Here is a 13,889-nt window from a genome sequence, read left to right on the forward strand (position 1 = left end):
TGATAATGTTGTCTTTTTCAAGTAGAGGAAAGTTTTTCATCTGCGTAGGAAGCAGAAAAAACTTTTACGAGAATCACCATTCACCCTATATTGCAGTAGCTTTATTTTTTTGCTGTATGAGCATCAAGGTTAACACTAGCTATGCTAATGGATGTAATTACTTCTGAACTATACCCTAATGCACATTTTGTCATTCCCTCTGAAAGCAAAGGCCTTTAAACTAAAACTCTGTAATGGCAACAGTATTTCTATACAGACAGGCCGGTTCATAAAGTCTCATATAAAAACCCTGGCACTTTCTTTGATTACTTTATTAGCTTCAATAGAATGATTGCCTGGGTTTAGTGTTCCACGGTAGGGACCATGGGAATGGCGTTAAGAGAACATTTACAACGTGCTTAATCTAATTTCTGAGGTTATATTCACAGATGAACTGGTGTTCACAAATGCACTAATAACTCTGAATATTTGACACTTCCCTTTGACAAGGTTCAGCCAGTCCACAAACTTACACTCTGACCAAATTTGTCTAAATTTAGAAGTTCTGTCTTCATCTCCTGCCATGCAAACCTGTGAAACTTAACACTGTGACCAACACCCGTAGCAACAAGAAGGCTGACATGAGAAAACGGCACAGTTTGGCACAGTATGGTGAGACTGCGGTGGTACCGCAGAGGACAAGAAAAAAAAAAAGAAAAAATAATAACTCCCAGAAATATGAAACACAATTTAATGGCACACTTCTCTCTCGTGGCCAGTGATAGCTAGAGAGAAAGGACTCTTATATTGCTCACCTGAGGCTAGTGTCCTACAAAAGAGAACAGGGCAAGCCGAGCGTGTCACACAGCAGGATCGCTGTCAAAGGTGTCTGAATGCATGGAGGAATGAGTGGGCTAGCAAGTAAACTCCTCAGCAGCCTCGACAAGGAACTTTTTGTGACATATTTAGAGCAAGGAGAGTAGAGAGCGATTCAACAGAGAATTCAGGGATTTAGATGAGCGTGATGAAGAAACAACGCTCTTTTAGTGCGGGGCTGGGAATTTGGGCAAGCGCCGAGGAGGAGGGGAAAGAGATTGCTTCCAACATGCCAGGAATGTGAGATTAATATCGATACTTATTATCGTGACCTATTTGCAGTTAGCTGGGATCCTAGGCAGCCTGCTGGAACAGACTGGTTACAGGGAAATCTTGAAAGAAACACTGACAAACACTTTCAGCACAAATATTTAAATTACATATATTGGTGTTTCCCTGGAGAAGACTGAGGTACATATTGCTATTTCATACAAGAAGCTAAGATATTTATTTTTCCCAAAGCAGTGTGTGTGTGTGTGTGTGTTGTGTGTGTGTGTGTGTGTGTGTGTGTGTGTGTGTGTGTGTGTTTATCAGAATTGTATAAGCACCCAAACAATTCTAAGATCACAAAACCACATTCTTCTGTGTGTTTTAGTGACAGCAAAGTAACTGCTGTGTGGGGCTAGAATCTTGAGCAGAGCAGCGATGAAATCAGTCATCTCCAGCTCCCCCTCAGTCTGTCCATCCTGTGAAGGATGAGTCTGGGACGTGTTTGGGGCAGGTTTGATTCTGGGACGTGTTTGGGTAAGGTTTGATTCTGGGACAGGTTTGGGATGGGTTTCATCTCTCATTGCTCAGAACCAGTGGAGAGGCCAGCTTTAGGATTGGTGGCGCTTGGTTTGGCAGCCTCGGAACCATTAATATACAACACTGAATCCTGCCTATTTTCATTTACCACTTTGACTATGTCTTCCCCCACAACAATGGAATCGCAAGCCTACCTATTCAATTCTATACTTATTTTAGAACATTTATAAAGCATTGTAATGTATATCATAGTCTTTTAAATGCTTACGGGTAACTATACACGCAAGCTTGCAAGCGGCCTTTGCAATGCCTTCTGAAGGAATTAATGTTGCATGTTGTGACAAAAATCACATGTTACCAAATGAATGTGGTTTTCAACAATGTCTTAGTTCCTACCTGTGTGAAGGACCCTATTAATATATCAAAAGTAAGACCTTACTTGTTATTTCTATGTGTGTTTGCTGGTGTTGCAACAGGTCGTGTCATGTCAGGGTTTAATTCATAAATATTGATATGTGACAGCTTGCAAGCATGTGACATAGGCTGTAACATGACAGAACTTGCCATGCCAGTTATCAATACTTAGAAGAAGACTCTGTTATATCATTACACAATAATGAATACTAATGCCAGGATGTGGCATCTGCCATAACAGGTTCTTTACACAGCTATGACAGTGCCGTGATCACCATGTGTACAAATGCAACTAACATACACGACCGGACAGCTAAGCAGCTCTGGGAGCATGAGGCAACTCCGTGCAAGTAGTTTGGCACTCTCAATGAGTCATGTAGCTGCGAGACTCCATGACACACAGTATGTCGTATGATGCTTTGCACGGAATGCATTCTAGGCATGAGTTTTTTTTCTTTTCTTATCCTGTTATCCTGATGGGCAGCATTTTGAAAACAAGATCCAACAGTAGCCACACTCATCAGTGTTACCACAGGAGAACAGAACTGAAATCACACTCATCAGTGTTACCACAGGAGAACAGAACTGAAATCACACTCATCAGTGTTACCACAGGAGAACAGAACTGAAATCACACTCAGCAGTGTTACCACAGGATAACAGAAGTGAAATCACACTCATCAGTGTTACCACAGGAGAACAGAACTGAAATCACACTCATCAGTGTTACCACAGGAGAACAGAACTGAAATCACACTCATCATCAGTGTGACCACAGGAGAACAGAACTGAAATGCAAATGGAAAAGTTCTCAGTGCTCCAAATCATATCATCTCTATTTCCACCGAGGGGCTATGCAGGTTTATTTTTTTTAGACCTTTGATATTTCCCGTAATTATGGTAGGCTAAGAGATTTCACTCATTCTAATTACCTGTTGCAAAGCACTTGGCATTTGTAGATGAGTAACCCACCCAGCATGGCATAAAGTGAGCACTCTGTCTGTTCAGGCAGGCCACACCAGTCATGTTTAGAAATCAGCAATCAGCCTTCCGCTGCCATAGTTTCAAGCCATGCTTAAATGTTGACCTCCATCCCCTTTTCAACACACTCAGTCCATTTAGCTCCAAGCCATTACATGTCCATGAAAAGCTCAGAGAACGTCACAGGTGGCCATGTGATGCAGCATGCTGGGGATGTGTCAGTCACACACAGGTGGTGACACAGCGAGGTGTCACACGGAGAATCTGCAAACTCCAAATTACCCAGAGAATATTGGTTCCTTGCGCATGCTATAACTTTGTGTTCAAATCATTGGTTCCGCTTTTCATAGGTCGTTTGATTCGCCGTTACTGAAATTTGCTACCCCAACCCCAACCGCAAAGACAGGCAGGGAGCTTGTCCAGAACAGGGTCATACCAGCAGTACTCACTCTACTACCAGACTGTCTTCATTGGGGTAATGTTAATGACTGTAGGCACCTATACACCATAGGTACAGGTACCTTTAATATCACACCAAGGTCTGCTCCTTCAGAAGAAAAAAAAAACATTCTTGAACTACCTAGATACCAAAGAATGGAATTGACATTCCAGATTGTGAAATATACATAATGTTACAGTTTTCTCCATGCTTACCATGAAGGAGCTTCCACCAAATTAAAATACATGTTTTTGTTTAGAAACACTCACTCAGATACTCATTGATTTGTTAATGAACCAAGAAACTCCTTCATTTTATTTTTCAGCCTCAGCTGCAAAACTACTTAAAACCATGCAGAGGTGGTAGGACACCGCTGTAAACAGGTTGAGGACAGTACATTTCATACACAGTAATTGTGCCTTTTCCATTTAATATCTTTTCTTATTATTATTCATCTGTATTACAAATTTTCACTTAAATTCAATATACACTTACAAATAGTTGAGGACCACTGTGTTTTGGCAAACTGAGGGGTAGGAGGTATTGAGCGCAGTGTCCTTTCTTTCCATTTGACAGATCTGTTGTTGTCTAGGACTTGTGAGTTTGCTACATACACTATTAATATATTTTGCAGGCCTTCTGAATTGATGAAGCAAAGCATAGAGTTACAAAACAACTGTTCCTGAGGCACTTCATGAGATATCAGAAGGAATACTGAGAATTCCTAAACAACAGACACCCTACTATCTCATTTTTTTGTTGTTGACAAATATAAACAACTAACGAATGACAACGTCTACAATGTTTCAGAATGTGACTTTCACTCCAGACTACGGTGACCCCAATCCACAGAAACAGAGAGAGATAACAAAAAAAGGACCTACAATATGGGGGAAATCAAAACCAGAGAAAAAAAGTCTGTTTTGGTATTTTCATATTGTTTTGTTTGTTTTTGTGGTGTTCCTTGAAATGTCACAATGGCACCCTCAAACAAACAAACAGAATAATAATAGTCAGAAAAAAAAACCATCTTGTCATTGAGAGTCTTTGTTTTCACTGACCTCTGTGGCCTGTGCATCCTGCTCTTCAAAGAGGCCTGCCAGCATCTTGAAGCGTGGGCCCCAGTCACTGATGCACTTGAACTCTCCCTCAGGGTCCCCGCTCCATGACTCAATGGAACTAAGGGACTCGGCCACCGAGCCCTCCCCCTCGTACGCGTACGTGGCCAGGGAGTCATACGGCGGCGCGGAGCCACTGGCGTGGTTCTCCATGAGCCGCTGGTGGATGTAAGTGCGGATGTCCTCGCTGTCCTCGGCTGAGGCGGAGGCGGAGGCGGAGGCGGCACTGGCCAGGTCCGACAAAGAGCGCCCGTCTGGCCTGACGTCCCTTCGGAGTGCGGTCTCCTTCACGGCCTTGGGGTTGCGGAGCGTTCCCATGTCGAAGGCGTGCGTGTCCTCTTCGCCGCCTCCCTCGTCATCGTAGTGGATCACGTTGTCCCTGATGTCTTCCTTGGAGGACATGAGGGCCTCCTTGTCCTTATGCCGTCTCAACCCCACATAGAGCACCACGATCACTGTTAACACACACACACACACACACACACACACACACACACACACACACACACACACACACACACACACACACACACACACACACACACACACACACACACACACACACACACACACACACACGCACACACACACACTCGCACGCACACACACACACACACACACACACACACACACACACACACACACACACACACACACACACACACACACACACACACACACAGACATACAACAGATACACAAATGGTCATATATGAGAGACTCATGATGCTGTCTAAAATCATCTTCACCCATTATAACACCACAGTCTCTTAATCCCCACATAGAGCACCACAATCACTGTTAACACACACACACAGAGACATACACACCTAAACACACCTATGTCTAAATTCATCTTCACCCATTACCACCCCACAGTCTCTTAATCACCCACAGCACTAACACACATAACGGCATACGCTGTGGCAGCACTCTCATTAGTCCTGATCACACAGTATAAATTGACATACTGATGCCTCTTAAGCATATGCACCTTATGTAGGTTCCTGGCAAACACAGAAGACATGGCTGAGAGACGTGCTTTAAAATGTGGTGGGGAAGTCACGTGCCAGGGATCCATTAGGCGATTTCTCTCTTTCTTCTGGTGCTCTCATTCTGAGCGGAACTAAAGGCACTGGCAGCCTGGGGCCAGCCGTAATGCGCTTTTGACATGCTGTCTGTCACCATTGTGGCACTGCAGTTCTTAGGGAGAGAGGATGGGAGCTGGCCTCTCCCCTGATTTCACCCCCCACCCCCCCCACCATCCCTGCATGCACAAAGGCACACACACACACACACAGATACACACACTCACACACACACAGATATACACACACACACACACACACAGACACACGCACGCACGCACGCACGCACGCACGCCCGCACGCACGCAGGCACACACTCACACATACACACACACACACACACACACAGACACACCCACCACCACCACCACCACCACCACCACTTCAGACACAAAATACCAAACACTAATGTTCTTCCTCCAGTGAAGGCCAAGTAATATATACAACCTATACAAACTGGTTAAAAATAGGTCCATTGCCATTTTTCAATGGAATGCTTTTTTTTAACCACAACTGCTTCTTTATATTTCATTATTTATTTCGATTCAACTGTGTTCTCAAATTACAACAATTTAACTCCAGCTCCCCCAAGTGGAAAGTTGTTAGACATGCTCAGCCAATCTTTTAATAGCTTATGACCATCATAAATATTCTACTACCTACCGACCATTAAGGTAATTAACAAGCATGTTTTACATTGTGCATGTGTGTGTGTGCGCACTTGTATGTTTCCTGTGGTGCATGTGTATGTGTGTGTGCGTGTTCGTGTGCGTGTGCGTGTGCGTGTGCGTGTGCGTGTGCGTGTGTGTGTGCGTGTGTGTGTGTGTGTGTTTGTGTGTGTGTCTGTCGGTCTGTGCAATTGTATTATTCCTTTGGTGCATGTGTATGTGTGTAGGAATATGTGTGCGTGTGTGTGTGTGTGTGCTTTTAAGTGTGTGGGTATGTGTGTGTGTGTGGCTATATGTGTGTCTGTGTGTGTGTGTAGCTATGCGTGTATGTGTATGTGTGTGTGTGTGTGTGTGCAAGCATGAGTATGTGTGTGTATTCAAGGCACCAACCAAATCCCGTGTCCTGCACAGCGCATCCCTCTATGTGGCCGTGCTAACTGACAGGAGGAGAGGCACCTGGTCCCTCAGGAGGGCCGTGCTTCCTCTCATGTTGCCATGGCGGCGCTACAGCGAGCTGCCACTCACCCAGCAGTATGACGACGCAGAGCAGGATGGCCACCAGCGCGCCGGTGCTCAAGCCCACAGGCAGGAAGACGGCCTCGGCGTTGCACGACAGCAGCGCGCCGCCCGTCCGGCACGAGCACACCTGCACAGACAGCGTGGCCGTGCTGCTCAGCACCGGGTAGCCACCGTCCTCCACCACCACGGCCACCTCGTACCAGCGCTGCTGCTGCCGCCGGAAGCCAGAGCGGCGCGCCACGATGCCTGCTGTGTTGTCTGGGAAGGGAACGAGAAAGAGAGAGAGAGAGAGGGAGGGAGGGAGAGAGAAAGAGAGAGAGAGAGAGGGAACCCAACAGGAAAATCAGAGAGAAGAGATGAGAGTGGATGGATGTGGACCTCACAGAACAGTGAGCGCCACGCAGGCTTTAAGTGCACAGCACTAAGAGGATGACTTATGATTGGGTTCTGGGCTTTCTGGCGCAAGTCCCAATTTTCTATGCTACATCTCCTCTTGTGCTGCAACTTGCATCATATTTCAGGCTATGCTAGACCCAGCCACTAAACGCTAAATGCATCCTCCTTACAGACGACTAACCCCATTAATCAATTAATTACAACCACTTGAGAGGGCTTAAAGATGGGCAAAACGCAAAGAATTCCTCCAAACTGTTGCAGAAAAAGTTGATCCCCTTTGAAGCCGTGATGAAGAAGGAGGGTTCTGGCTGAAAGGGATTACAAGCTTACACGAGTAAGTCCTGCAAGAGCATCCTGCACCTAAAGATTCAAAATGATGTCTTAATAAATGCTACAGCCTCATTGATACTGCAGAGAGCACACATTCCCTGCATTTTTGGCCATAGGTGATTTGTGTAATCATTGGTGCTGTGGTTAGACCCGTCTCCTGGTGTGTGAGTTATTATATTCTACTAAATCAATCTTTACTCTCCCAAAGGGTCAGGCAGAGTGTGCGGCTTTAGCCTCTGCCCTTCACCATTGTGTTGGCATGACCCGACAAGAACTCTCTGAAATGTCTGATACTCTTGAGGTGAGGTGAGAACTGTACCGACACGGGGCCCAGAGCCGGGGAGCGTGTTGGCGGGCTGCCTGTCTGCAGCGGTGGTGGGGCGCGGAGGTGATGTGTCGAGATGCTCCTGTCCTCTGCTCAAAGGTCACCTGATCCTGTCGCTGCCGGTTTGTTACGCCTCGACAGCCAGGGGATTGCACTCGACAACGCAGGGCCCCATTAGAGCGCACCTCGAGTCTGTGTGTGTGTGTGTGTGTGTGTGTGTCTGTGTGTGTGTGTGTGTGTGTGTGTGTGTGTGTGTGTGTGTGTGTGTGTGTGTGTGTGTGTGTGTGTGTGTGTGTGTGTGTGTGTGTGTGTGTGTGTGTGTGTGTGTGTGTGTGTGTGTGTGTGTGTGTGTGTGTGTGTGTGTGTGTGTCTCTGTGTGTGTGTGTGTGTGAGTCTGTGTGTGTGTGTGTGTGTGTGTGTGTGTGTGCTTGTGATTGGACTGCCTTGAGTGCTCCTGTCTGTGGGAATCAGATCTGATGATACTCATGTACTAAGAACAAGCCGGGCCCATGTCTCCACCATGGGGACTGGACTGACAGCCAGGTGAGAGCATCTGTACAAAATACCCCTGAACTGGGACACAGTGTTCCCTGCTTTAGTCTTTAGTGTAAAATATCACAATGGCAACTTCCTTCACATGGGCAGCTGGTTATTCTAGAATTTTCTTTTATAGAATAAGTATGCTGGATGGCAGAGTCACTTATGACATAAGAACAGAATCGAATTTTGGGAGAGCAGTATTTCACTTACTTCCAAAGTCCCGTATGGTGAAGTTCCTGTTCCGTACTTCTTTGAGAGCCTTGAAGTAGAACCTCTGACCCATTGCAGAGAGATCTCTGTCCTGGGCACTGATCGTCTGGATCACCTGGGTGGGAAACAGAAAGATATTAAGGAGGTGTGTGAAAGTGGGAAATACACTGGCCTCTACACCTCTACACCATGTAGTTGTCCTACTGACATTTTCTGACACCATTTTTTTTTTCACCAGCTTCACTAAATATGCAAACATACAGCTACAATGTGTGCTACCTACGGTAATAAGGGGCTATGAATTACTGAGACGTAATACAAATCCGCTTGTCTTTGTTTTCTGAGTGAAATCGGAGCATAAATACGACGGATAAACAAAACCCACAGCCCTGGAAAATACACTGGCCTCTCCATCTCTCATCATGTAGATTGTACTACTGACATTTCCCACCAGCTTCACTAAATATGCAAACACACAGCTACAATGTGTGCTACCTAAGGTAATAAGGGGCTATGAATTACTGAGACATAATACAAATGCTCTTGTCTTTGCAAAAACACAACGGATAAACAAAACCCACAGCCCTGGACAGCAGCTCTTGCAGCTCAGCTCTGTTCAGCACCATGGACAGCGCCTGTGTCAAAGCCCCACAGCAGAACGTGCAACATCACAGACAGCCCCGGCGTCAGACACAACCCCACCACCACTGCCGCTACCGCCACTGCTGCTGCCAGCCTACAATCACACACCTGCAGGGGAGTTGGCCCCACTCCGACTCCGAGGGAGACAGGCACAGAGAAGCAGCTAATAAAGGACTGGCCTGTCTGACTGAGATTGGAATAGATTGCAGTGCCTCACAATCCCTCACGGCACCCCGCCCTTCTCCCTGCAACCCCCCCACCGAGGTCTTTTCACAAGGAAAAGCCAGGCAAATCCCAGCCTTGTTGGAAGAGAAGGAGTGTGAAAGGAAGGACTGGTGTGTGGAAGTCTCTGAGACATGCTCTCTTTAACTGTTTCTTATTCAATGTGGCTAAGCAATTGACCTGTAAGTTTAAGGATGGGTCTGACACCCCCACTCCCACCCAAGCCAACAAAATACCTCCACATTAAGGTGTTAATGTAACACACTTATTCTAACTAGAATTGTAGGTCTGTATATGTTATGTGTTTCTGTTTTATCATAAAGTGTGAAGCATTATGATAGACTGTACGATGGACTGACACACATACATATGTGAACACATACAGTCAGACAAATACATCTACATGCACACAAACACACACCAACACACACACACACACACACACACACACACACACACACACACACACACACACACACACACACACACACACACACACACACACACACACACACACACACACACACACACACACACGATTACTCACCTGGCCTACTTTGGCATTTTCACAAACAATTGTCTCAGGTGGAATGACAAGCTCAGGGGCAAACTCGTTGACATCCAGCACGGTAATTGTGACACCAGCCTTACTGAATAGTAGTGGATTGTCTGTAAGAGAATAGTATTGTCCATCACTTCTGTAAGTTTGGCACCAAAGGCACCCTTACCAAAGGCATTTCTATTGATATCTATCTCATGAGTCAGTGACTACAGTGGAGCAGTGACACCAAGTGTTCAGTTGTGAAACTGCAGGCTCTAAATAGTTTATTGTTGTCTTCCATAATTAGTAGGATTTAATTGTGATTGACGTTTTAAATAAAGATGGCCTTTCGCCTTCTGATCAATACAATTTAATAGTTTAAAGAGTACCTCGTAGCGTAGATTATTTTACATAAGGAATGGTTATAATATCTAACAAATTGCATAGATCATAATAATTATAAAGATATATACATACATTTTTTACATTTATTTTTACATATGCTGAATCATAATGATGTTGATAACTGAAAATAAGTATTAATACTCTAAAGTCTAAACAATATAATTTTCCCATAGTGATACCATGAACACACATCACTTTTTTCCATTTTACCACTAGATGGCAGTATGCCATTTTTCTTTGACACACCACAGCATTTTCTCAAGACCAGTCCATGTTCTACTTACTAACTTTAGTTGCAACAACTGTGATGTTGTGTTGTGCTACAGTCTCCCGGTCCAGGAACTCACTGACTGTGATAAGTCCCTCCACTGGGTCAATGTCAAATGCATGCTCTAAATCCCTGTTCCAGTCGAGAGAATACCTTCAGAGACAAAACAAAATAAGAATACAATTAAAAAGAATAAAATATTGTTAGAGTGGAGCACAATCACATAGTAACAACCTCTCCAAACTCATTAATCCAACCACACACACAGTGCACATAAGTGGGTGGAAGTGTCGTTAAGGAAATAGCAACCAAGGAAAATCTGTATGAAGTTTAGTGATGACCTATAAACAATAACTACTGAGAACCTATGAACTTTCTACAGTGAGGTAAAATATGTCTACAATTGGCCACCTGACATATCTGTAGGATATGATATTCCTGCAGTAGCCCACTGTAGCTAGCTACTGAGCAGTCTATAATGGTGAACTAATTATGATCCCAGTCTATCCTATAGAATATTCCTAGAATTATGAGAATTGCAATTAATTTACATTTAGAACATTTGTCAAAAGTTTTGCCATTACGGAAGATTACTTGCGTTTCTGTATTCAAAACATTTCTATAATCATAACATGACATGCTATAATCATTTATTAAAATCATAAACACACACACACACTCACTCATACTCATTGGACTGCACCTACAGGCAACAGCAATGTCACTTTGACAACACAGGGATTTTCTCATTATTCTTTTGGCCTAGCTAAATGTGTCTGACCCAGCGTGATGCCTTTCCATGTGCTTTACCACCATAATGAAACATTTAGTTGCCAAAACTGAACACGTCACTCCACACAACATTCACTACAACCTGGCCACTGTATTGCACAATATATGCAAAAATCCCAACCACAGTGCTTTTTAGGTCCTTCAAACATATCAAAACCGTTAGCAAATAACCTTGTATCGTGTATGTGTATGTGAGCAACAAGGGGACAAAAGAGACCTAACATTACTCCTAACATGGAGAAAAGGAGGCCTCGGGCGGGGTGCAGATGTCATATTCCCTGCTGCGGTGGCTTCATCAGGTCACTGCTATTTTGTGCTTTTGTGAGTGCTTTTGTGATTTAATCTCCCAGTAGAACAATGGCAAATGTAAGGCTGTGAAATATTCAAGACCCTGCAAAAAAAGACAGCCTTTTAAGTTGGCTGAGTGACTACAAACGGGCCAGGATGTTTCCACATGCAACATTTATCATCAAACAAAATACCTCTGTGGGAACATGCCCGTTTTGGTGTAAGGCCATGCCACATGCTTTAAGCATCAACACGGCAACACCTTCAACAACACTTACTTTGAGGAAAACAACCATGGCAATAAATAAACCAGATCGACAGCAAAGTCCTTAGGTGGCGTGTCAGACTTATCTCAGCCAAAAAGATATAATCCAAGCCCTTATCCCTGCTTAGAAATGTAATGAAAACTGGTGTGTTCCTTTCATCACCTCATATCCAAAATGACTAACACCTGGGTTTCAAAAACTCTATTCATATAAAATTCCACTGTTTTTATGGGCTGAGAGCTGAACAATACCTTTGTATTTAACTCAGGCTTCTTTGTTAATCGGTGGCTTGTTGCTTGTCTGAATGATTGGGTGTGATGTAGTGAAAAAAAATAGACATGACATATTTGTGAGTGTTTGTGTGTGACAGAGAGAGAGAGAGAGAGAGAGAGAGTGAGTGAGTGAGTGAGTGAGAGAGTGAGTGAGGGGGAGAGAGAGCAACTGGGAGAGAGAGAGAAAGAGAGAGAGAGAGAAAAAAAACAGAGAGAGTTTGTTTACCTAATTGGACTGTTGCCTACATCCATATCCTGTGCTCTCACTGCGCCTACAATGATGCCCACAGGTGTGTCCTCGTAGGCCTCCAGGCTGTAGTGGGGCTTGCTGAACACAGGGGGCTCATCCACGTCCAGAACGTTCACCTTCACCGTCGCAGTGTCCTTAAACGGCCCCTGGAACAGGAACCGAGGGTCCAAGTGCACATTAGAGGCTTCCACTTTGAAAGTGTATGCCTTTCTGGTCTCATAGTCCAGTCGCTGTAACAGAAGACACAGAGAGAGAGAGAGAGAGAGAGCGAGAGAGAGAGTGGAAGAGAGCGAGAGGAGAGAGAGAGAGGACAGAGAAAAAAACAGTGAGTGACACTAAAAGGTGTAATGCGTTGGTTCTGCCACTCACATAGGTGTCTTATCTTGTGCCTGCAGTGGTGTGTGCCCGGTGACAACCTGTCGGAGGTGTCACAAAGGCTGCCCTCACACAGGAGCACCTGAGATGGAGTGACAAGAGGAACAGCATGCCCATCAGGAGACGCTCCACACCACTACCCTCCGCCGCCCGCCCCGCTGCCGCTCTCGTCCCGCGTGCGCCCATCCCAGCACTGCGTGACGGGGGTGTGGCCCTGACCTCGCCTCACACACACATACACACACACACACACACACACACACACACACACACACGCAAGCACCTTTTTTTTGTGCCTTTACAGGTGAACTCAAGCATGGGATTTCATTTAACAAGCCAGGAAGCTCAGAAAAAAAGACAACCCTACAAAGAAAATGGGGAAGGAAATGAAAATGCCCTCCTAGGTTTTTCAGAGATGTGGCAGAGAAGTGGCAGAGATGTGGCAGAGATGTGGTAGAGATGTGGCAGAGATGTAGCAGAGAAGTGGCAGAGATGTGGCAGAGATGTGGTAGAGATGTGGCAGAGATGTAGCAGAGAAGTGGCAGAGATGTGGCAGAGATGTGGTAGAGATGTGGCAGAGATGTAGCAGAGAAGTGGCAGAGATGTGGCAGAGATGTGGTAGAGATGTGGCAGAGATGTAGCAGAGAAGTGGTAGAGATGTGGCAGAGATGTAGCAGAGAAGTGGCAGAGATGTGGCAGAGATGTAGCAGAGATGTGGCAGAGATGTGGTAGAGATGTGGCAGAGATGTGGCAGAGATGTGGCAGAGATGTGGCAGAGATGTGGCAGAGATGTAGCAGAGATGTAGCAGAGATGTGGTAGAGATGTGGCAGAGATGTGGCAGAGATGTGGCAGATATGTAGCAGAGATGTGGCAGAGATGTGGCAGAGATGTGGTTGAGATGTGGCAGAGAAGTGGCAGAGATGTGGCAGAGATGTAG

The 13,889-nt window shown here is 45.2% G+C and overlaps 1 protein-coding gene across 1 annotated transcript in view; it reads right to left on the reverse strand.

Moving 5' to 3' along the window:
- Positions 1-4,470: 4,470 nt before the first annotated feature.
- cdh12a (cadherin 12a) overlaps positions 4,471-13,889 on the reverse strand; it is a gene marked incomplete at both ends in the record, with an annotated part of 23,430 nt that continues 14,011 nt past the window's right edge. Inside the window, 6 exons of the mRNA XM_080837615.1 lie at positions 4,471-5,009; positions 6,836-7,087; positions 8,631-8,745; positions 10,042-10,163; positions 10,725-10,861; positions 12,553-12,806. Coding sequence (XP_080693741.1) covers positions 4,471-5,009; positions 6,836-7,087; positions 8,631-8,745; positions 10,042-10,163; positions 10,725-10,861; positions 12,553-12,806 — 1,419 coding nt within the window. The remainder of the gene's footprint in view (positions 5,010-6,835; positions 7,088-8,630; positions 8,746-10,041; positions 10,164-10,724; positions 10,862-12,552; positions 12,807-13,889) is intronic.

The sequence above is a fragment of the Sprattus sprattus genome (assembly GCF_963457725.1).
Source record: "Sprattus sprattus genome assembly, chromosome: 4".
In the NCBI taxonomy this organism is placed as follows: Eukaryota; Metazoa; Chordata; class Actinopteri; order Clupeiformes; family Clupeidae; genus Sprattus; species Sprattus sprattus.